General features: G+C 44.7%; 1 protein-coding gene across 1 annotated transcript in view; it reads left to right on the top strand.

The window, feature by feature from the left end:
- Positions 1–22,963, top strand: part of PPP1CC (protein phosphatase 1 catalytic subunit gamma) — an 833,371-nt gene that overhangs the window by 549,055 nt on the left and 261,353 nt on the right. The window contains exon 5 of the mRNA XM_044068633.1: positions 5,397–5,620. Coding sequence (XP_043924568.1) covers positions 5,397–5,620 — 224 coding nt within the window. The remainder of the gene's footprint in view (positions 1–5,396; positions 5,621–22,963) is intronic.

Consider the following 22,963-nt stretch of genomic DNA (forward strand, 5'->3'; position numbering starts at 1 on the left):
CGTGAATGGGTGTGCCGCCTTTGAAGGTTGGGTGTTGGGCTGGCAACTCTGTACCATAAAAACCTACTGCCAGTCATTAGCTGACCAGAGATCCGCTGTGGCTACCCCTAACGGAAAAGCCGAAAGACTTGGACTTAAACTTAGAAGGCATGCCTGACTGAGGGAAGAGTCCCTTCCTAAACATGTCAGATTCAGTCTCCTAGATGCCCCTTGACAAAGGAGTTTTACTCCTAAGGCAGTGATTAAGAAAATTGAGCATAAAGCCAAGTCAAAGCTAAATGTTAAGGACTTCCTCCAGGTCCAACCTTCTCTATTTGACCAAAATCACCCTACAAAACATTGGTCTTTAAGCCCCCCAGTCGAAGCCTAAACAAGAGATCTCCTAGTTAAAGGAGCCAAATAAGTATTGGTGGCCAACACAATGACAAAACACCCTAATAGGCCTGTGGGGGAACTTGCCCCGAGATCTATCGATGAATAGTCCTGACTATCATGGACCCCCCACCCAGAGCTTGGACCCTCATTTCTAGCAGTCTGTGGGCTCTAAACATTCAGAGGCTACAGCTTCAGTTCAAGCAACCCTTGATTTGTTCAAGCTTCCCAGGTCCTGCAAACCAAAAGGCTGAGACTTTAAAGTACTGCTTCTCTGCACCCAAGGCTCTGTGGAACTTGTACCTCTTTGCAAGGAAACTGTTTTTTACTCCAGACTTTCCTTCGTCCCCAGAAAAGAAGGTACCTGGAGGAAAATTCTAGACCTGTCGAGACTCAACTGATTCTTGCAGGTCCCAAAATTCAGAATGCTAGCTCCACAAAACTATTACCCATTTCCCCCAGTGTCTTCATGGTAACTTAAATCTAAGACCCCTCCATATCCCTGTAGAGGAATCACAAAGTTCTTGCACTTCAGGGTAGGTATGAAGCATTACCTTTGGTTTGTCTACTGCACCTAGGGTTTTCACAAAATACCTAGCTCTGCTTGATGGCCCTCTACATGACAAAGGGATATCGTGTTTACCATTAGACGGTTGTGCATAACAAACCTGCCTTATGCAGTGCTTTAAAGCCCTTTCTCTCTACTTGGTCTCTTATATATTTCTGAGGGGTGATCTACGCTTGGCTTGCAAGGCATCCCCAAACCCTGCACTCATTTACAGATATGTATGAGATTCATAAGAGTACTAGAAATGTAAGGTCTAGGGACCTGAATGTTTTCTTTGATTTAAATAGTGCATTCTGGAGAGACAGATGCGTGTCTGAGACTGTCCCCTCCTATGGAACATGTTTCCCATCCATGTGAAGCCAAGTTTATCTATTATCCAGTTTAAGTTCAACCTAAACCAGTGGATGAGGAAGAGGATGTTTACACCAGGCCTAAGACCCATGCCCCTTGTGGACAGAGTTGGCTTATAAATGTCTGGCCATCTGCATCCTACTGACATTCTTTTGGGAAAACTTGCTAATCTTAGGCCTCCCACAGGTTGTTAGTCTAGTAACAATCTTGAGTCTGCTTTGTTCGGGTTACAGATCTAGAAAGACAGATCTGCTTTGCATCCAGGTTGTACTGCCTTCAGTGGAGTTCTGTTCATGGGGTTTGAGATTTCTGAGTACTGACTAGACTGTTTCTGGGAGTTTTACTGCACTTACTGATTCAGGAAGACTTTCTCTCTCCCAGCTAAGGTTGCCTTTCTAATGTTCTTGGTTTCTTTTAAGTACCACCTCAGAGCATCTCTGGGCCTTAGGCTACATGGCCTAAGCATCCTTATCGTACTGGCTAGACCACAGATGAGGAAGCTACAGTGGTACCTCAGTGTGTGGTGCCATCATACACTCCTTCAGGATAAAACAGGTTTGTTCCTTAGTACCAAACTCTGGCAATCGGATGTATTAGAAGTAGCTTGGGGAGCCTACTACAACAACTTCAGACTCAAGGCAGATGGACCTCTCTCTAAAAATGACCCAAAAGAACTGATAGTCAAAAAACATGCGTTTTTAGAGAACAATGGAACCAGGAGTTCTGGTAAAGACAGCATACCACTGTACATAAGCAGGGAGACTTGCTCATACCCCTCCCCCCTTACTGTTGATCCATTGTCCTTGGCGAAACTTAACTCCTTAGGTCTGCACCTCATGGCATAGTACCTACCAGGAGAAACGCAGACCCCCCCCCCCCCCCCACAAGTGGCAGCTGCATTGAAAAGTCTGTCAGCATAGCCAAAAAATGGGTTGTGCCACAGACCTTTTTTCCACCAAAGAAAATGCTCACTTGAAAAAGTTGCTCCAGAAACTAAACTGTCAGCCTGGAAGACTAATGCCTTTTCTTCCTTGGACAGGCCCATTTCTCTATGCCTTTCCCAAATGCTTATGCTACCCAGAGTACTGCTGAAAATAAGAGAAGGGCCAGCAGTAATTCTAATAGCCCCAGATTGTCAGTCTAACCAATGGGGCACAATGTCTGCTGCTGCAGAGTGGATCTGTTAACACAGAACAAGAGAACATCATATACCCCAAACTGCACACTCCAAATAGACAGCTTGGGTAATACCTTGATCTCATGGAAGAGTTCGCTTCTTGACAATCCAGTCCTGAACATTCTAAAAGAACCCAGGAAACCTAGCACTAGAATGTTTTACTCTGCCAAATGGAAAATTTATTATTTGGTATGAAGAAAAGGGACAAAACCCTTGGCAAAGTTCAGATTCTTTTGATCCTATTGTACTTTCTTTCCTGTTTGAAAAGGAACTGTCCAGCTCTATAAAAATTCATATTTCAGCCATCTCTGCCTGTCTCTTCTCAGCCCCCCTCTTTTCACACCCCTCGTGAACAGTTTGAGGGGTTATCTACATTAGATCTCCCAGAAAACCACTTGTTCCTGCCTGGGACCTCAATTTTCATTCTGGAGAAGCTCACCATTCCACCCTTCAAGCCAGCTGCTTCAGCAGATATATAAAATTCTTTATCTGTCGGACAGCTTTCCTACTAGCCAATACCTCAACCATGAGGGTTTCAGAGCTTCAGGCCCTTGTGTGTGGAACTTGTAACTTTCCACCTAGAGTATCTTGGGACCAGTTCTTGTAAGCCTAAGGTGGCAAAACTTGAAACCAGACTGTGGACTTGACCATGTTTTTCCCTAACCCTCAAAACAAGGAAGAAAGATTCCCTGGTACTCTGGATGTGCATGGACAACTCTTACTACTTGGACAGAACCAAGAATGTCAGGAAGTCAGACCAACTTTTTGTTGCCTTTGCCAGTAGTTCTGAGGAGACCATTTTCAAAATTCTCAAATGGATCTCCCACTATCTTTTGCTTCAGCCATCCTGGTAAGAAGCCTTCAGATTCTGTGAAGGCCCATTCCACTAGGACTACTACCTCTGCTGCCTTAAAGGGGTGACCACTATGGACATTTTGGAAGCTGCTACTTGGTCCTCTGCGTACATTCAAACATTGTCTTCCTAATTTTCCCAAGTCCTGAGCAGGGTTTGCAACTGCCATTTTACAGGCTTCCTTGGCTCTTTAGTCTGTACACCCTCCCTCCATTCAGCTTTTGGGAGTCATCCCACAAGTTAGGACTGCAACAGTAAATCATGAACAATAATACAGGTGTGTAAACATACCTTAAATGTAGATGTTGGTGTATTCATTGTTGCAGTATTTTTTTCCCTCCCATCTCTCACCTATGGTATTGTCTTGGGCATTTAGTCAGGATTGCTCCCCCCTCCTTCACACTTACTGTAGACTCTAGGGTCCTAGACCTCTGGCCTTAAGGAAATGCTGGGGCTCCTCCCTCGGGGTACAAGTACTGAGGTCATGTTGCTGGCGGACTGTTTATACCCAGATGCAGTGATGGACAGTTGGGCTGGCCAAGGGTTTCCACGGCAGGAAATCCCACAAGTCAGGACTGCAACAATGAATACACTCTAGCATCTATATTTATGGTTAGTGTACATGTTTATATTTTAAGTGCATAACTTTTGTTTTGTGGGGAATATTAACATTCAGAAAAATGGGGATAGATGGGAAGAGTTGACAAGGGCTAATCAAAACAAGAGGGTACAATTGGTCTAGGTGTTTCCTTGTGTAACTCGCAGGTATTAGTTTCCCACAAACGTATGCAACGCCTTCCTAGCTGCACTGATGGTCAGCAAAACATTTTTAAGGGGTACATGGTATCCCAGAGCACCCATCAATATTCTTATGCCTTTTTGGAACTTGTATGTCATCCTTGAATTTCTGACAGCTGTCCTTTGACTGCTTCCAAGGTCAGGCTTTATGCGTCAAGGAATATGTGCATTTAAACCATTGTACCTCACTTTTGTCAGGCTAGAATAGTGCTTGGGACAGTCTAAACATTCCACTAATGCTGTAACTGCATGTAATGCGCTCTTAAATGTTTTCCTTTGTTCTTTGCAGTCCATCTCCCTTGTCTAACTTGGAACACTTATAGCAAGCAATACAAGCTGAACATCTCTTCTAGGGGCACAACCCACATTTTAGGGCTGCTGTAGTGAAAAGGGTAGCTTTCTAGATTGACCCATTGAGGTGTTGGTATGGGCCCAGTCCTGCAAGTTAACTGAAAATGGGCTGCTGCTTTGCCTACCAGCCAAGATAGCTTGGTGCAATAGTGCTAATTGAGAAGCTGCGGTCCAGCTCTGGTAACATCTTCCAACCAACCCATTAGTAAGATCTGGGCCAGTCTCGCATCTTCATGGCAGTCTTTGGGAAGCTTTGGCTATCTGTTCCTTACTGACTTCATGACAGAATTAGCAGTGGACAGTTACCTGAAAGCGATTTTTTTCATTCAAAAAAGTTGGAGTGTTGGAAGTCGGGTGTATGACTGAACAGAATACAAAGAGCAGAGTCTTTAAGTACACAGGTTTTATGGCTGAGGCATGCTGTAGCCCCTGCTTAGAACTTTAACTTTGTATCTGAAGTTAACTACGAATTGCTCTCAAGATTGAGCAGACAGCAAATATGTTAAATTGCTCCTTAATTGCAGTTGCCTCAGCCAGGACATCTGAAGTGGTCTGCCATCTTCCCACATGCTTAAGGGTGTCTAAGAACACGTCAGTTTTTCTACTGTAAACTCGCCTCTGAAAGCTTCCAGAAAAGTTTTTTGATTTTATTAATTGGATTTTCCTCAGGCTGAATTTTCTGTAAATATACTGATTTAGGCTTGCTTACATTTTTGTTACACTGCCGTTTTTCTGTATACTGCATGCCAAACCCTTAGTGAAAGATAAACCTGAAATCTGCACCATCTTGTGTCCTTGCAGTTGTAGATTTGTAGATTCCGATTTGTATATATGTCGCATTGTTTCCCTTTATTGACAAATTTGTATAGCAAGTTCAGTTTTTCTTAAATGGTCGTGAATTTAACAAGCTTCTGATTCTGTTCAAGGATTGTCACCAGACCTTCAGTCTATGGAGCAGATCCGACGAATTATGAGACCAACTGATGTGCCTGACCAGGGTCTTCTGTGTGATCTTTTGTGGTCTGACCCAGACAAAGATGTCCTAGGATGGGGAGAGAATGACAGAGGAGTGTCATTCACATTTGGAGCAGAAGTAGTAGCAAAGTTCCTCCATAAACATGACTTGGACCTAATCTGCAGAGCTCATCAGGTATTTAATACCATTGTGTGAAAGTTGCTCTTCTACTTGTGCTAGTTGAGCATGCCATTTCTGTTCTGCTGAACATGGAAGATGAAAGGCCAAAGCATTAGTGTGCCATGCATTAACTAGTAAATGTGACTGACCACTGAAACAGGAGGTATGTTGTACTGGTTCCCCTAGATAAAATTTTGGAATTCACTGTCATGGTCCTGAATTGGCATTCACTTGGACAGTTGTGAAAGCTGCAATTATTTAGCTTGACCTGCACTTAAGGAAAGCATCTTTTAGTTCCCAGCTTAATACTTAAGGTCCCTCCTTCTGTGTATGCCTTTTACAGTATTTGTTACTAGTAAAACTTCTCTAGCAGTTGTAAGTTAAGGTTTTCACTAACTTTTGCTTTGCAGCTTTGGGCTATATTGTCCCTTGCCACTCTTTATGATTAATGTCCTCTTTCTGGTATATACCATCTGTTGGGCTGCTGTAACATTAAGTGATTAAACTGTCAAGCAGGCATATTTTTTCTCAGCATTTCAAGATCGATGTTTGTGCACTTGTATTCAAAATTACAGCGTCCAGTTTAGTTTTGCATCCCACTTGTGTATGTCAGTTGCTCCTTACTGATGGTCCTAAAGGGATCTAACTCGCATTTAGAACTTTTGTATAAGACCACAAGAAGTATTTTTAGCCAAGGTGAATCTGAGTAGTGCAGAAAGTTTGGGTAAAAGTGCACACTTTGTTCGATGTGTTGGTAATACAATGTGTAGCTTACATGTGTGGGAAGCTGTACTGCAGGTTTAAAGATACAATTCCAGACATTCTTTTACTGGTTTCTAGGCTGTATGTTAAGTAGTGCTTAAATTGTATAGCCATATTTATCATTTGATGTTTTCCTCAGTTAAGTAGAATTTACTGTCCACATACCTTGGATCAAATGCAGTTGGAAGTCTAGTTTCAGATGTCACTAGTGGGATTTACTCTGATTTCAACAATTTCTCTTGCTCCTATTGTCGCGCACATGCCTCTTGCTAGTGTGGCATGACTATTGATGTCGAAGTAAAAGGGCCCTACTGCACATGGAGGCTTTTCTGCCATGTGCACAATTCTGATTTTGGTAATGTCCACATTCAGCACCCAAACTTTCCAAGCGTTTTGTTTCCAGATCATGAGCTAAGACTTGTTCTTAACCAATTGGTTAATGAGTTGTAGAACTATAGTCCTGTAAAAAGATTTATAAAGTCTAGGAAGTTCGAAATGAAGTCATTGTTACTTTAGGCCAGATCTTGAGTATGGAATGTCAGTATGGAAACTTTGTAAGAAAACAAGCATGAATAAAATGGAGAAGGTATAGCGGAAATGGGTATACCAAGGGCATATGTGGATATGAACATTTAAGTTGTGGAAGACTAAAATATCTGAATTTGTACAGTGTTGTACAGTGTTGCATAGCTGTTCAAGAGGTGTCCTTTTATTCAGTTATACAAGGCATTTAGAGGTGGCTACCTCTGGGACTGCTTAAGGTCATCAAAAGGTTAGTAGAGAATCAGACAGCCTGTGTAGAATTCTTTAGGAATGAGAAATGTACTAATTGGATCTGAGAGCAGCTGATGTATGGAATATACCAACAAATTACATTAAAACAAGCGCTACTTCAGCTATTTTTAAGAACGGCTTGAACACTTCTTATGGGAATTGCTTTAGTATATTGGCAGGCTAGGGCATTAATGCCTATGAATTTGTATGTAGTCGCATTTCTCTAACTGGGAGAAGAGCATCTAATTTACTGCTGTAAATGCTAATGTTTCAACTTTGCAAAGATGGCAGGGCAGAAGCTACCCAGTCCAGGGATCAGCAGTAGGGGGGGTCCCTTGTGTGATCTTTGTAGGATGGCTGTGTGGCAGTATAAAGTTAGGGAAGTGGAGGCCAGGCATTGGACATGCTGTTGTAAGGTAGGAGGCCAGGCATTGGACATGCTGTTGTAAGTTAGCAGACCGGGCAACCTATCTTCTTAAGGTGCCAGTTCCCTTATGCATGGAATTAAGTTCACTGCTTTCATCTTAAAAGTGAAGGTGCCCACCCCATCTTCGGAAACAGCAGCTGTGAAGCTGGTGGTGCATTACCACTTTCCTGTTCAGGTATGCCCATAGCTAACCACACCTGTACAGCATTTGAGCCCCTTTATAGGATTGATGCTTACACCCTTGTTCTCCCCAGGCCCTTCCCACACTTGCTCATCTGCCCTGATTTGGTTCATCATTGGCTTTTTTGATGTATAGTGGAAGCTGTCCCTATGGGACTTCAAGCAGTGTGGGCCACAGCTGATGCAGAGTCCTTTGTGTAGGGAGGTTTATTCTTGCCCTGCCCTTGGATTTTGCCTAGCTGAAGCCTGAACTTTTGTATATTAAAATGTAGCAAATTGAGTCTGCTTATTCGAGAGCTAGGATCTGGGTGGTTCTCACTGCCTTTGGAAAGGGGAATCTGAGAGGTGTGTGCATCTGGATGACTGAAGAGATAATGTTGATCAGTGCTGCAGTAGCCTTAGCTTATGTAGATGTTATCCTGCATATGTAACTCAAGGCGCCATCCACATGCCCAGACCAGCTGTCCGCTTGATCTGATGACTAAGATTTGGGCACCAAGCCCTTTAGAGCTTTTGGATGCTGTAAAGTACATTTCTGTGAAGCTTTTGAGGATTGGTTGACTTGTACTGTTTCTTTACTGGGCTGATAAGTCCCTTGGGGGGGGGGCTTCTATTTTAAAAGTTTTTATTGATGCTTTCCAATTCAGGAAAGCTATTTTAAGCTAAGAGTTTGTTTTAGCAGATTGTTGAGACTGTATTGTGCTTTTAAATGACGGCACACTTTTTTTCCTGAAACTTTAAAAGTTTAAAGTAATTACTTTTGGGGGCTGGCAACATACTATTGCATGAACTGCTTTTGCTGCTCGTTTTCTGTGGGAAAGAGGCATCATTTTGGGCTTTACCATGTAATGAACTTGCATATCCCCGATCAGTCCTTTCAACCACAAAAAAAAATTTTAAGCAAACAGCCTTTGTCACCACAGCAGGTTGGTAGTTTTCCTTTGCTGCTGCAGGTGGGCAACTCTACTGTGTTTTTGTTCTTCAGACCCTGCTGCTGTAGCTTCCAGCCACTATGGACTGGATGTCTGAGATGTCTGAGATTTAAAAAAGTTCAGTTACAGGCTTGCTGTTCTTGAACTTGTTTGTAAGTTTGAGAGGCCATTTTTTGCTTGGGCTAAAGGGAAGTCTCTGATCAGTGGCAGTGAAAAACATTGAGCAGCCTGCCTGCCCCTGTGGGAGTGGTTACCGACTTGAAACTGTAGATATCCTTCAAGAATGCAACTGCAGTCATAACATATGGGTTGTCCTGCCTCAGGCAGCCCTCGGTCGGCTGAATTCCAAAGTCTGGGTCCGGCGTCGGCTGGTGTCGCCTCCTCTCCTATGTCACAACGGCTGGAGTATAAAGGCATCGGCCGACGCCATCTTCAGTCTTTCTTGCTGCGCGGTGCCCGAAGCAGAAGTAGTTTGCAAGTGCCGGTCTGTCAGCTCCTTGAGTGTTCAGTACCGAAGTCATCTAAAAGCTAAGTACCCCGTTGGGGAACATTTATTCTTGCCTCAGCCGATGTCAGAACAAATTGAGAAAGTTAATAATTGTTTGTCTTGTGGTAAACAAATACCTCATAAGGACTTCCATTCTCTCTGCCTTTCTTGCCTGGGCCCAGACCATGACATCTCGGCCTGTGCTGCCTGTGCTTGCTTTAATAAGCACACTCTCAGGCGCCCGGCAAAATTCGCCGAGAACTTTTTCGGTGAATCTTTTGCGTATATCATGCCGTCGGATCAACCGACAGCCCAATCTGCTAAAAAACGCAAGGACCGGGACAGACACCCTCGGCCCGCGTCCACTACCGATGCTACTTCTAAACCCTCTGCTAGTGCTCCAGTCCCTTCGGAAGTGGTAAATCCACCGCTCCAGGCCGACGACACAACGTTAACAAGACCTTCGGTCTCAGATCTCGCCGGTGCCAGTTGTTGATTTTCCTCCGGAAACCGAAGTTCTGGATTTACCAGACACCATTTCTGTGGACAAGGTTACGCCTGCACGTGGGGCTGCTAGGCCCTCTGTATCCATGTCCATGAAGGCCTTTGCACATGCTAAGGCCGCCAGTCAGGCCAAGGCCCATCCTAAGCCTGCTACCCAGGCCCCTTCATCTGATAAGCAGATCATGTCTCTGGCTGCAGAACTTATTTCCCTTATCAGGGGGACTCAGCCTCATCTGGACAGGGGTTCTCAACCTCCTGCGGAGAAAAGGCCTAGAACTGAGCAGGCGGACGACCTCTCTTCGGATGAAGCCTCTGGGGATTCTGAGCATTCTGATACCCAAGAAGAATCCTTCCAGGCCTACGAGGACTCTGGAGGGGAGGCAGAGGGAACTGATTCCTCAGCATCAGAGGATTTCTCTTTTGGTGAAGTCCTGCATTCCATGAGGGAACATTTTCAATGGCAAGGTCAGGAATTCTCTGACTCCAGGAAAAGGCTTCGTACCTTCCTCAAGCTTCCCCAGCACACACCTTTGGCTATTCCACCTGTTATGGATGTTTTGGGTGATGTTTTCTCTGACTCCAGTGCTAACCCTGATTCTCTTCCTCCTGCTCCTGTCAAGCCGGACAGATATTATAGGGTCCCTGACACTCGCAAGCACCTTTTTAAGGCCCACTCTGTGGATCTAGAAACTATTTCACAGGGCCCCAAGGGGGTGGCTACCTCCTCTGCCAAAAACCCTCTGCCAGCAGACAGAGAAGCAAGGTCCCTGGAGAGATGGGGTAAAAAAGTATATACCTCTACTACCCTCGCCATGAGGTCACTTGCCTTTTCCACATGTTTCAGTACCAAGATTTTCTCCTGGATGATTTACAGAAAGTTAGCCTCTCCTGAGCCTATTGATAAAAAGGCATTGCAGGATCATGTACATAACACTCAGGTTAATAACCATTTTCTTCAGTGTGGTTATGATGCATTGGAAGCTTCATGTAGGGCAGCTATGACTGGGGCTGTGATACGTAGGCATGCTTGGTTAAAGGATCAGTCTTTGCCTGACCATGTTAAAGTAAAGTTACTTGATGCACCTCTGGAAAAACAGAAGCTGTTTGGTGCTAATGCACAAGATGTACTCAAATCCATAGAGGAAAAAGCTAAGTCAGTACAGACAGTCAAGGATTTCCTGCAGGTTCAGCCACGCAGATTCAGCAGAAACTGGCCCTCAAAGAATTGGTCCTTCCCCGGCTCAGACAAGTTTCAAAGGGGTAAAAGCAGACTGGCCCGAGGTAGAGGGCAATACAGAGGATCTTACAGGGGCCGCCAATGGCAACCTCCAAATCACAGAAGTGGCGCAGACAGTTCAGCTGCACCACAAGGACAATCACAATGACTTCACTTTCCTACTGCCTACAAAGGTACAAAGAGAAGCACCTTTGGGCGGAAAATTATCCTTATTCTCTCAAAACTGGCATATCTTAACCAAGGACAACTGGATTTTGGATTTGATAGACAAAGGTTACAGATTCCACTTCCACACATTACCAATAAGACAAGGCATGCCAAACCTGCCTCATCATCAAAGGGCAGAGGCGCTCACTCAAGTTTCCAAGCTGTTAAGTATAAAAGCAATAGAAAGGGTTCCTTCTCAGGAGCAAGGCCAGGGATTTTATTCAAGGCTGTTCCTTGTTCCAAGAAAAGAAAACAAATGGAGACCCATACTGGACTTGTCAACTCTAAACACTTTTCTCATGGTGCCAAAGTTCAAAATGCTGACATTGCAGCAACTCCTTCCCATGCTGGGCAAGGGGTCTTGGCTGGTCACTCTGGACCTCAAGGAGGCATACCTGCATGTCCCAATCAGACAAAGCTGCAGAAGATACCTCAGATTTCTTGCAGGGACAGAGCATTATCAATTCTCAGCATTGCCGTTTGGCTTGTCTACTGCGCCCAGTGTTCACGAAATGCCTGGCATCAGTAGTGGCACACTGCAGACTGCAGGGGATTCAAATATACCCCTACCTGGACGACTGCCTCATACAAGCAGACAACAAACAAACCTTAAAAGAAAATTTGGACTATGTCATGCATCTACTGCAGGCCTTGGGATAAACAGTCAACATTCAAAAGTCAAAGCTACTGCCATCCCAACAGATCATCTTTCTAGGAGCCAAACTGGACACAAAACCAAATGGCCTACCTCACTGAGGAAAAGCAGTAGCATTTACCAGAGTACTTCAAAGGCCTAGCAAAACTCTCCCAGCTGACTGCAAGGAAAATCCTGCAGGCCCTGGGGTTCATGGCATCTTGCATCCTTCTGATACCTTTGGCAAGACTTCATATGAGAAAGCTGCAATGGTATTTAAAAAAAACTTATGGTCTCAACACAACCAAAGCCTAGAGGACATAATCCCACTTATTCCATGTCTGCAAAAGGAATTCCTATGGTGGGCTCAAGCCAGTCAGCAAAACAAAGGCATGTCTTTCAACAGACCTCAAGCAGGCCAAACGATTACAACAGACGCCTCTGACCATGGATGGGGGGCGCACATGGAGGGCAGATGCATTCAAGGTTTTTGGACACCAAAGGAAAGGCATCTGCACATAAACCAAAAGGAGATGTTGGCAGTGATGCATGCAATCGAAACTTTTGAAAAATCACTACAAGGGCATTTGCTAATGAGGACAGACAACACCACCGTCATGTGGTACATAAACAAGCAGGGGGGCACCCATTATTATCCCCTCTGCAGACTAACAATGCTTCTCTGGGAAAAATCTGAGCCTGAAGATACATTTACAATCCCAGTTTGTGCCAGGCAAGGACAATGTACTGGCGGACCAGCTGAGCAGAAATTTTATGGATCCACACGAATGGATGCTGCACCCTCAAATTTTCTCTCAACTGACGAAGACATGGGGAAGGCCGGACGTAGATCTCTTTGCTTCCCACTTAAATCATCACCTGAAAAAGTTCTGCACAAGGACTCTCCATCCTCTAGCCTGGAAAACGGATGCTCTCTCCTTCAGCTGGAATTCTCTGAAAATTTATGTATTCCCTCCTCTGCCTCTGCTGACCAAGGTGATACTGAAGATCAAAGCAGAACAACCAACAGGCATCTTGATAGCTCCAGACTGGCCAAGGCAACACTGGTACCCATTGCTATTGACCATAACTCGGACCAAACCATGGCCTCTGACCCTATGGCCCCTGCTCTTAACAACACAGTTACAGGACTGTACATAAAGACCTGAAAACATTACACCTGACAGCCTGGAGACTACCATGATTTCTCCACCTAGCTCTCTTTCCAAATCAGTTCAAGAGATCTTGCTGGAAGCACGCAGACCTTCCACCAGAAAAACCTATTCGGCCAAGTGGAAGAGATTTAGCATCTGGAATGCCAACAGGGGTCAGGACACAACATTACTGAGTATACCTCAGATATTAGAATACTTGGCAGAACTATTTCATACTGGACTCATACTCTTCAATAAAGATTCATGCCTCAGCAATCTCAGCGAAATACAACTGTGACCCTCCAGTGTTTTCACATCCTTTGCTACGACAGTTTCTAAGAGGAATAAAGAATATCAAACCTCCCAGAAGACAGCCAGTACCTGCATGGGACCTCAATTATGTGTTAGAAAAATTAACTCTTCCTCCATTTGAACCAGCAGCAGCAACTTCAGAAATTCAATTTCTTTCATGGAAGACTGTCTTTTTATTGGCGGTCACATCTGCAAGAAGGGTTTCGGAGATTCAGGCACACATGGCAGTGCCTCCCTTCATCATTTTTCATCAAGACCGAGTTTTTCTAAGAACAAATCCTACATTCATGCCAAAAGTTATTTCCAGGGTGTCTCTAAATCAAGCTATTCACCTGCCTACATTCTTCCCCAATCCTCAAAACAAGGGGGAAAAACTACTGCATACTTTGGACATACACAGACAACTACGTTACTACTTGGACAGAACTAAGGCCACCAGAAAGTCTGACAAACTGTTTGTAGCCTATGCTGCTGGAATACAAGGAAAAGCAATCTCCAAACAATTTCAAAATGGATTGGACATTGCATCAGATTCTGCTATTCATTCCATGGAAAAGGTGTGCCTGCCAATATTAGGCCACATTCCACCAGAGCTTTAGCCACTTCCACAGCTTTCCTAAGAGGAGTGGCAACAAAGGACATTCTAGAGGCTGCTACATGGAGCTCCATGCATACATTTACCAAACACTACAACCTGCCTTTATACTCCAGATCCTGAGCAGGCTTTGCTTCAGCAGTCCTGCAGGGGATTTTGGCTACACCATCCTTATCATAGTTCCATCCACCCCCAGCTTGGCTATGGTATTCAACCCATATGTTATGACTGCAGTTGCATTCTTGAAGGACATAGTACAGTTTTGTACCTACCATAAATGTAGATGTCCGATAGATATGCAACTGCAGTCGGATTTTCCCACCCTCCTACCCCTCTTTTTCCTTCTTTTTGGGTCCCTACCCCTTATCCCATCAGCTGGGGCTATTTCCTATGGTGTATCTGTTTATTACTGTTGTGCATGTTTGGATTATTTTTATCCATTTACCAAATTTAGCCTTCTAGGAGGGCACCTGGGGCAAGAAACACTGAAGAAGATGGCGTCTGCCAATGCCTTTATACTCCAGCCGTTGTGACGTCTGAGAGGAGGCGACACCAGCCGACGCTGGACCCAGACTTTGGAATTCGGCTGACCGAGGGCTGCCTGAGGCAGGACAACCCATATGTTATGACTGCAGTTGCATATCTATCTGACATCTACATTTATGGTAGGTACAAAACTGTACTTTTTATTGGCCATTTTGGGTCAATTCCAAAACTCCATCTTCCTCTCAAAACCCTCTTGCGCGTTTTTGTGCATAGCGCAACAGCGGGCAGCGCCGCCTAATTGGGTTTAAGCTATTCCTGGCTTTACAAAGTCTGCTCTTCACTTTTTCCCTTAGAACTGCTCTATCTCGCAATTTAAGCACCATATTCTCATTCTAAGGCCCTTCACTGGTCCAATTAAGTAATCCTACAAGTTAGTACTATTAAACCATAAGCACTACTTTTATACTCTCTAAGATTACCCTGTCCTCTATTGGTCCGTCTTAAATTCAGTTTCCCTATTACTCTAGCATGTCCAAAGGTCAGTCAATGGTTTCCTCTCCAGTCCAGCTGGTGAATCTGGGAATTTTGAGGCAATGTTACAACTGTCTCATGTACACGGACAACCCTCTCCTCCTCCAAATAGGTTCAAATATATGTGAGAGATGCAACTATTTAGCCAAACTGGAGGCTGAGCGCTCATCTCAAAACTGGTGTAACCAGTCAGGAGAAGGTAACCTCACACAACACGATTTCAGTATCACATAGTCCCACCACATCAGCGAACCAAACACATAAATACACAAACATACTCTGAGGCTCTAAATAAAAATCTACCTAAGCAACAGAGACCTCCAAAGCAGACATCCAGGCAAACGCTACCTCAAAACAAAACACACACAACACATAACCCACAAAGTCAGTGTGCCAAGTAGCCGCAGCCCTTAAGGCTGAATAACACACCTGATACTCTTGTTATAGGTGACTCTCTTGTCAGACACACTGACGTCCCGCTCACCAGGCTGAATAAAGAGCAGGTCACTGAGCTGCCTGTCGGGTGCTAGGATCCAACACGCAACGCAAGCACTCGGGTCACTCCAAAGCAAATACAAATATGACTCTCATTGTACATGCTGGTGTGAATGACCTGAGACATGTACCTCCCTGGACTACATGAAGAGACAGAGGAGCTCTCTGATCAGGTAGCCCAGGCTGGTATGACCCTGACCTTGATCAGCATCTTACCCTCACCTAGAATGATGCCACAGTACAAAGACAGAATGATCGATTTTAACAATTGGCTAAAATTTTGGTGTCATTCAAAGGGGATCCAGTGTGTCAGCCTGGGATGACATGCTCGACAAGCCACTTTGCTTTGCTAGGGACGGCTTGCACCTGTCACCACTGGGCTTTCGGATATTGGCAAAGGCCCTTGCCACCCCCATAGTGCCTTTTTTAGGCAAGGCTCAAAAGTCAAACCCACCCCCATAGACAGCATAAGGAACAAGAAACTAAGGGTAATGCTGCTAAATGCCAGAAGTCTTAACCTCAAGATGCACGCACTCGAAGCTCTCCTCAGTATGGAGAACATCTATATCTGTGCAGTGACGGAAACCTGGTTCAAGGCTCCAGAGAGCACCCCAGCACTACCAGGCTATACCTCATATCATGCTTTTCGGCCCCAAAACCCAGACCGAACCACAAAAGGAGGGGGAGTTTCCATATTTATCAAGGATATCCACACCTCCAGGTTAGTGGCATTGCAAGAAGTATCTGAGACCATCCATGTACAACTAACAGTGGGCAAGACTGCTTTTCAGTTTATAGCATCCTACAAACCACCCTCTCAGTCAGGAATCCCACTCTGCTTTCCTGAAAACATTGGAGAACATGAAGATCTCTCCGAACACCATTATATTGGCGACTTCATCTACCCAAACATTGACTGGGAGCACTACTCAAGCCCCAGCACCTTGGCCCAAAGGTTCCTGGAAATTATAAACTCAAATGCTATGGAACAACTAGTCACCACTCCCACGAGGGGACAACATACTAGACCTGATCATTACCAACATGGGGACTCTATACTCCACACCAGAAGTATATCCCTCATTGGTAAGATCAGACCATAAATTAATTTCACTGGATGTCCACATCCCGACCCCACCCCCAGCCCAGAAAACCACAGTGAAAATCTTCTCAAAAGCGAACTTCTCACTTCTCAAAACCGAAGTGGAATCCTTCAAGGCCCCAGGGCCAGTGGAAACTACGGCCCAAACTGCAGAATCCTATATAAATGCATTCTACGGACATCTCCAGGAATGCATGGATCATGCTATCCCAAACAAAACCAAGACCCAATCATCCAAAGGCAGGCGTCCAGTCTGGTGGACCCCTGCCATAAATAAACTGTACAACAGAAGGAAGAAGCTACTACATGATAGAGCAAAATCCCCAATAGGGAAGGCATCTCTGATCAGTACTAGCAAAAAATTACGATCCCTCAAAATCCTCCAAGGCCAGCTTCGAGAGAGAAATTGCACAGGACACCAAAGACAATCATAAGGCTTTTTTCAGTTATGTTAGAAACCTGGGATGCAACTCCCAGACTTGTTCTGAGTTGATTCTAGACGACAAATACACTGAACCCACAGACATTGCCAATATCCTGGCAGACAGGTTCAGTGCAAACTTCTCCACCCCCCCCCCCCCCAAAAGAGCAAGTATCTGTCCCGGCAGAGAGCTGCCTCCCAAACATCTCAGATGCTCAGGTGAAGGCTGCCCTCTCCAAAGCAAAGAACACTGCTTCCATGAGACCAGATGGCATCCCAGGTTGCGTCCTACATGAACTCCAAGAGGGACTAATCCCTCAAATAAAACAGCTATACAGTCTCAGCCTCACTACAGGATATGTGCCCACAGAATGGCGTACAGCAACAGTGGTCCCACTCCACAAAGGTGGAGCCTCTACGGACCCTGGAAACTATCGCCCCATAAGCCTGACTAGCTTAGTCTGCAAGGCTATGGAGGGGATAATCATGGAGCTCATAAACAAAGACATTGGGGACCTACAGACACTAGATCCTACCCAGTTCGGCTTTGTCAAGGGCAGATCCTGCCTTTTGAACCTGGTTGACTTCTTTGAAAGTCACCAAAGCCATAGATGAAGGGAAGGTAGTCCACACAGCCTGGACCTTGCAAAGGCATTTGACACAATACCCCACTCGGGCATCATAGATAAGCTATCCAGCTTAAATATAAACCCCTGTGTCACAAGATGGGTCGCAAACTGGCTCAGACAGAACCCACAGTGAGAGTTGCTTGGGCCGTGTCAGACTCAAAACTGGTAACAAGTGGCGTCCCACAGGGTTCTGTCCTGGGACCACTGTTCGGTATATACTTTTCCGAGGTACAGGCAAACGTGGGAGGACTATGGCTCACCAAGTTCGCAAACGACTGCAAACTGGGCACCATAATTAACTCTCCAACTGACACACACATCCTTCAAAAAGGTCTGAGACACAGATAACTGGTGCCAGCGCCGTGGTTTAAAGCTAAATGCCAAAAAATGTATAGTCATACCCTTTGGCAAAAACAATGTGCCCACAAATTACCACATAGGCGGAAACCCATTAAGTACAGAGAAAGTTATTGGGGACCTGGGGAACCCAAGTTGATAGCAATCTCTCCTTTGAAAACCACATTGCCAAAGTGGTTAGAAAGACCTTCTACATAGCCCACCTCATCACGAAGGGTTTCACATCTAGATCAAGAGAGGTAATCGTGCCCCTTTATTCATCCCTCATCAGGCCCATCATAGAATAAAATCCCCTTTTGGGATGTACCTTACCCGACACCTGCAGCAATTAGACCCCAAAAGTATCTCACCAAGAGGATCAAGGGTCTCAAACAGATGCCATATGCTGCTCGGTTAAAAAAAACTTCAGCTCTACTCAGTTGCATACCGCCTACTTCGAGGCGATCTATGCCTGACATACAAAGCTATGTCAAATCCAGAATTAATGGACATGCTCCATCTCAGTAAATCTAAATCCCTTAGAGCCACACGCTCGAGGGACTTGAACCTCAGCACAGAAATAAATAGAACTTGCTGGAGGGACAAGTTCATAACCCAGAGGCTCTCTTCGCTCTGGAATAGAATTCCAGTTCATGTGAGGCAGAGCACCTCACTGAATCTCTTCAAGAAGAATCTCTAAGTGGATGGGGGATCGTAGGTTTGTCCCAGGGATTACTCCCGTGTCACTGTTAGACAGAGGCACAGTAAACTAAACTAAACAACCTTAAAAAGGGCACAGTATACTCAAATCAAGGGGTGGCGTAAGCCATACAGAATCGGGCTAGGCTTTTAATTGCCCCAGGGCAGATAGCCTAGTATGAACCTATGTTGGCCACATTCCTTTGTGGCTGTTTGGGGGGGGGGGGTCTCCTCAGTGGGCAAGGGAGAGGCTGTTAAGACCTGGAAGAGGGAACAGGGAAGACTTGTTTTGTCAATGTTTTCAATCCTGGGTTATCTGCTACTGTCATTAATACTGGTAGCCCCATTTTTCCTGTCTGAACGAAATGTGTCTACTACTCTTCAAATTTCCTTACCCAGTAATATACTGGGTTTGGCTCAGGGTTTAAGGCTGTTGATCCTTGTTGGATGGTTTCTGGTGGAGAGGGAAGCATCTTCGAGAGATTCAAGATCGAGTCTGAACTGGAAGATGAAGGGACAGGTGCAGGGTTCTTTGCTTTTCTGATTTCAGACTCCGGAGAGAACTTTCTGATTCTTCCTGTGTGGTGCTTCTCTGAGACTATTGTTAGAATGTGCCATTATTCTCACTGGGGTAGAACACAGGGTTCTCACAGCTTATACTATGAGATGTTACAGAAGGACTTTCCAGAACTTTGACCCTTTCTCAAGCTGTCAGCTTCAGAAGATGTCACTGCCTGCAGTTTTCCAAGTTCGTCGGTCTTTTAAATTTTTATGGACTTTCCCAAACGTGATTCAGCAGCTGTAGCTTTAGTTAATCCCACTGTTGCTAAACATTTAGCTAATTTGAATCCAGCTCTTTCTGGTAGGCATAGGAAGATTACTGGCAGGTATGGAAAAACGTATGTGCTTTTTTTCCGAATTTTGTATTGTCAGGCTTGTATGTTCTGACTAATTTTGAATGTACGAGGAATGTTTTTTGTCTGTTTCTAGTGAAGAAAATCTGCGTTTCCTGTATTGGGATCTAGTGTGTCTGCTTTGAGATTTATGCTGTCCCTTATCTAGTTTTTGGTACTATTGGTGTTAAGGTTTGTTGCCCTTTTTTGATTGCCCGTTGGGACTACCTGGTTTTTCCCCTAGTCTTAGTTTTGTCTATTTTGGTCTATTTTTGGTCATGGAAAGCGATTTGATTTGAAAAGTATCCTGTGGGCACAGGTTGCCTTTGCAGGATGCGCATTTGAAATGTGCATACTGTTTTGGAGCTTTGCACCTGCATTCTGGGTGCTCAGAGTGGTTTGGGACAAGCACCATGAATGTAGGGTCATGTTACTCGAGGGATTTCTCCCCTTGGGTTTCCCTCTGTTCTTTGGTTGCTTCTCCCTCAGATGTTCGTGTTTCACTGTTGCAATCATTACATTTGGGTAATTTGCTGGCAGGTTGCCCTCAGTAGGCTTGAATTCCAAAGTCTTGGGTACTGCGTTGGTTGCTGTCTCCTCTTCCATGACGTCAGGGGTATAAAACGGCCAACTCCATTTTCTTTAGTCTTTCTTGCTGTGCGGTGCCCGAAGCAGATGCATTTCACAAGTGCCAGTCGGCCGACTCTTGAAATATTAGAGTTTGAGTTTCAGAACCGAAGTCTTCACTAAACCTAAGTACCCCGTTGGGGAAACTTTTTCTTGCTCCCAACAGATGTCAAAGTTAATAGTTGTATTACTTGTGGGAAGCAAATGCCTCATAAGGATTTTCATTTATACTGTATTCCTTGTCTACCTCCTGATCACAACGTGCCTGGCTGTTGGTTTTTTGCTAGATTTAACCAACTCACTAAGCGTCTGTATATTTTTGCCTCAAAATATTTTGTAAACAGATTTAACTACCCTGAAATGTCGTCTGATAGCAATCGGACTACCAGAGTACATAAACGCAAAGAAAAGGACAGACAGTAGAGGTCCAAAACCGACGAAGCTTCTCCTAAGCCAGTCGCCAGTTTGCCGGTACTCTGAGGCATTTTTGAGGGAGTATTCAGGCCTCGACATTTAACATCAAACCAACAGCTGCAAAACCAAAGACAAAAGCAACTTCTAAAGCTAAAACCGACACGAGCCACGTGCACAGGCCATTATGCCTAAAAAAACAGATCAAAATGGCTGAAGACGTTATTACCTTGATCAGGGGTTCCCATCCACCTCCTGATAAGAGGCCTAGGCAAGACACTGACTATGAATCTTCAGATCGGGTTTCTGTTCTAATCAGGAATTATCTATACCTCCTTATGAGGATTCTGATGCAGAGGAGTCTATCCCATCTCCTCCTGAGTATTATTCATTTGGAGAAACCTTGCATACTTTGAGGGAGCATTTTCACTGGGAGAGTCAAGATTTCTCAATCAGAAAAGAGGCTCCGGGATTTCTTTCTCCCTCAGCACAGGCTTTTAGCCATACCCCTGTTTTAGACATTGTGGATGTGTTTGAGTCGAGCTTGACCCCTGACTCCTTACCTCCGGCTCCCAGCAAGCCTGACAGATTACAGGTTCCCTGGCTCAAATTTTTGTTTAGAAACCCTGCTGCTGATCCTGAAACTATTTGGCAGGGTCCAAAGAGTTGAGGCCTCGACAGCAAAAAATCCTTCCCCCTCTGAGATTCAAGGGCACTGGATAGATGGGGAAAGGTTTATACATCTGCAATTAGGGCCTTAAACTGCCAGTTTCATATGCTCAAGTATCAACATGTTATGGGATTGCTGAAACAGAAAATTATTATTTCTGAATGTGCAGAAAATAGTGCAGGAATTATTGCATGCAGCTGAACAAGTTGGAAAACCTACTTTGCAATGTGGTTTTGGTTCCTTAGAGGCCGCCTGCAGGGCTGCAGATACTGGATTTGTGATTAGGAGGCATGCCTGGCTAAAAACAAAATTTGCGTGATCATGTTAAAGCTAAATTACTGGATGCACCTTTACAGCATGACATTTTGTTTGGTGTTAAGGCAGAAGAGGTTTTAAAGAAAATGAGTCAACGATAAGTCTATGCAAACTGTAAAAGACTTCTTACAAGTGCAGCCACCAAGATTCAGCAGACACTGGCGTACAAAAAAATTGGTACTTTCCTGTGTCAAAACAGAGCTCAAAGGGGCAAATCCAGACGCCCTAAGGATTCCAGATACCAGGCACAAGATTCTTACAGGTCAAAGCAGTGGGGTGCTTCTACCTCCAAATCTGGAGGCGATAGTGCAACCCTACAGAAGGCAGTCCCAATGACTTCCCTCTGCCTTCACCAAGCACTTACCTTTTGGCAGCACCCTTAGGGGGGAAATTAGCACTTTTTGCTCAAAACTGGCAGTTAACCCAGGACAAGTGGGTGCTAAACATAGTATCACAGGGATACAGATTCCATTTTCATACTCTGCCAATGGTAAACGGTTGGCCATATCTGCCAAAAAATCTGTGGGCAGAGGCACAAACAGGTTACATCCCTCATGGATATGGGGCCCATTCAGCCTGTACCTGAACAGGTTTTTACTCAAGACTGTTCTTGATACCCAGAAAGGGCAATGCCTGGCAGCCAATACTGGATTTATCAATTTTGAACACATACCAAAATTCAAAATGTTGACTTTGCAGCAGCTTCTGCCCATGCTGGGCAAGAATGCTTGGCTGGTGACATTACACCTAGAGGCATACCTGCATGTCCCAATAAGGGAATCGTGCAGAAGATTCCTCCGATTCAAGGCTGGCTTAATGCATTACCAATTCTCTGCACTGCCCTTTGGCTTATGCGCCCAGGGTCTTTACAAAGTGCCTGGCACCAGTAATTGCTTTTTCCAGACAAAGTATACAAATATATCCTTACTTGGACGACTGTCTCATTCAAGCAGATAGCCAAGGACATTATTCTTCAACATCTGGGACTTGTGAAAAGGCTTCTAACATGCCTAGGGTACACAAACTAAGAAATCACAACTGGTACCCTCTCAAAAGATAACATTCCTGGGTGCAAGCTTGAATACAACTGCCCAGATGGCTTACAAACCCAGTTATCTGCAAGACAAACTCTGCAGGCTTTGGGCTTTATGGCATCCTGCATCCTACTGGTTCCATATGCAAGACTGCATATGAGGAAACTTCAGTGGTACCTAAAAAGTTTATGGGGTGAACATTGTCACAGTCTGGAAACAATGATTCCTATCATTCTCTGCCTACAGCAGGAGTTTCTATGGTGGGCAAAGACATGTCACCAAAACATGGGCTGGGCCTTCACTCTACCCCCTGCCAGCCAAACTTTAACAGACCCATCAGATTATGCATGGGGGGCCCACACTGCAGAAAGATGCATTCAGGGCATATGGACCCCAAAACAAATGCATCTACATATCAACCAAAAAGAGATGCTAGCTGTTCAAAATGCCCTGAGCCTTCGACTTATTTCATCCAGGACAACTGCTGATAAAGACCAACACCAC

The sequence above is a fragment of the Protopterus annectens genome, chromosome 4.part0 (assembly GCF_019279795.1).
Source record: "Protopterus annectens isolate FY-2018-M chromosome 4.part0, PAN1.0, whole genome shotgun sequence".
Classification (NCBI taxonomy): domain Eukaryota; kingdom Metazoa; phylum Chordata; order Ceratodontiformes; family Protopteridae; genus Protopterus; species Protopterus annectens.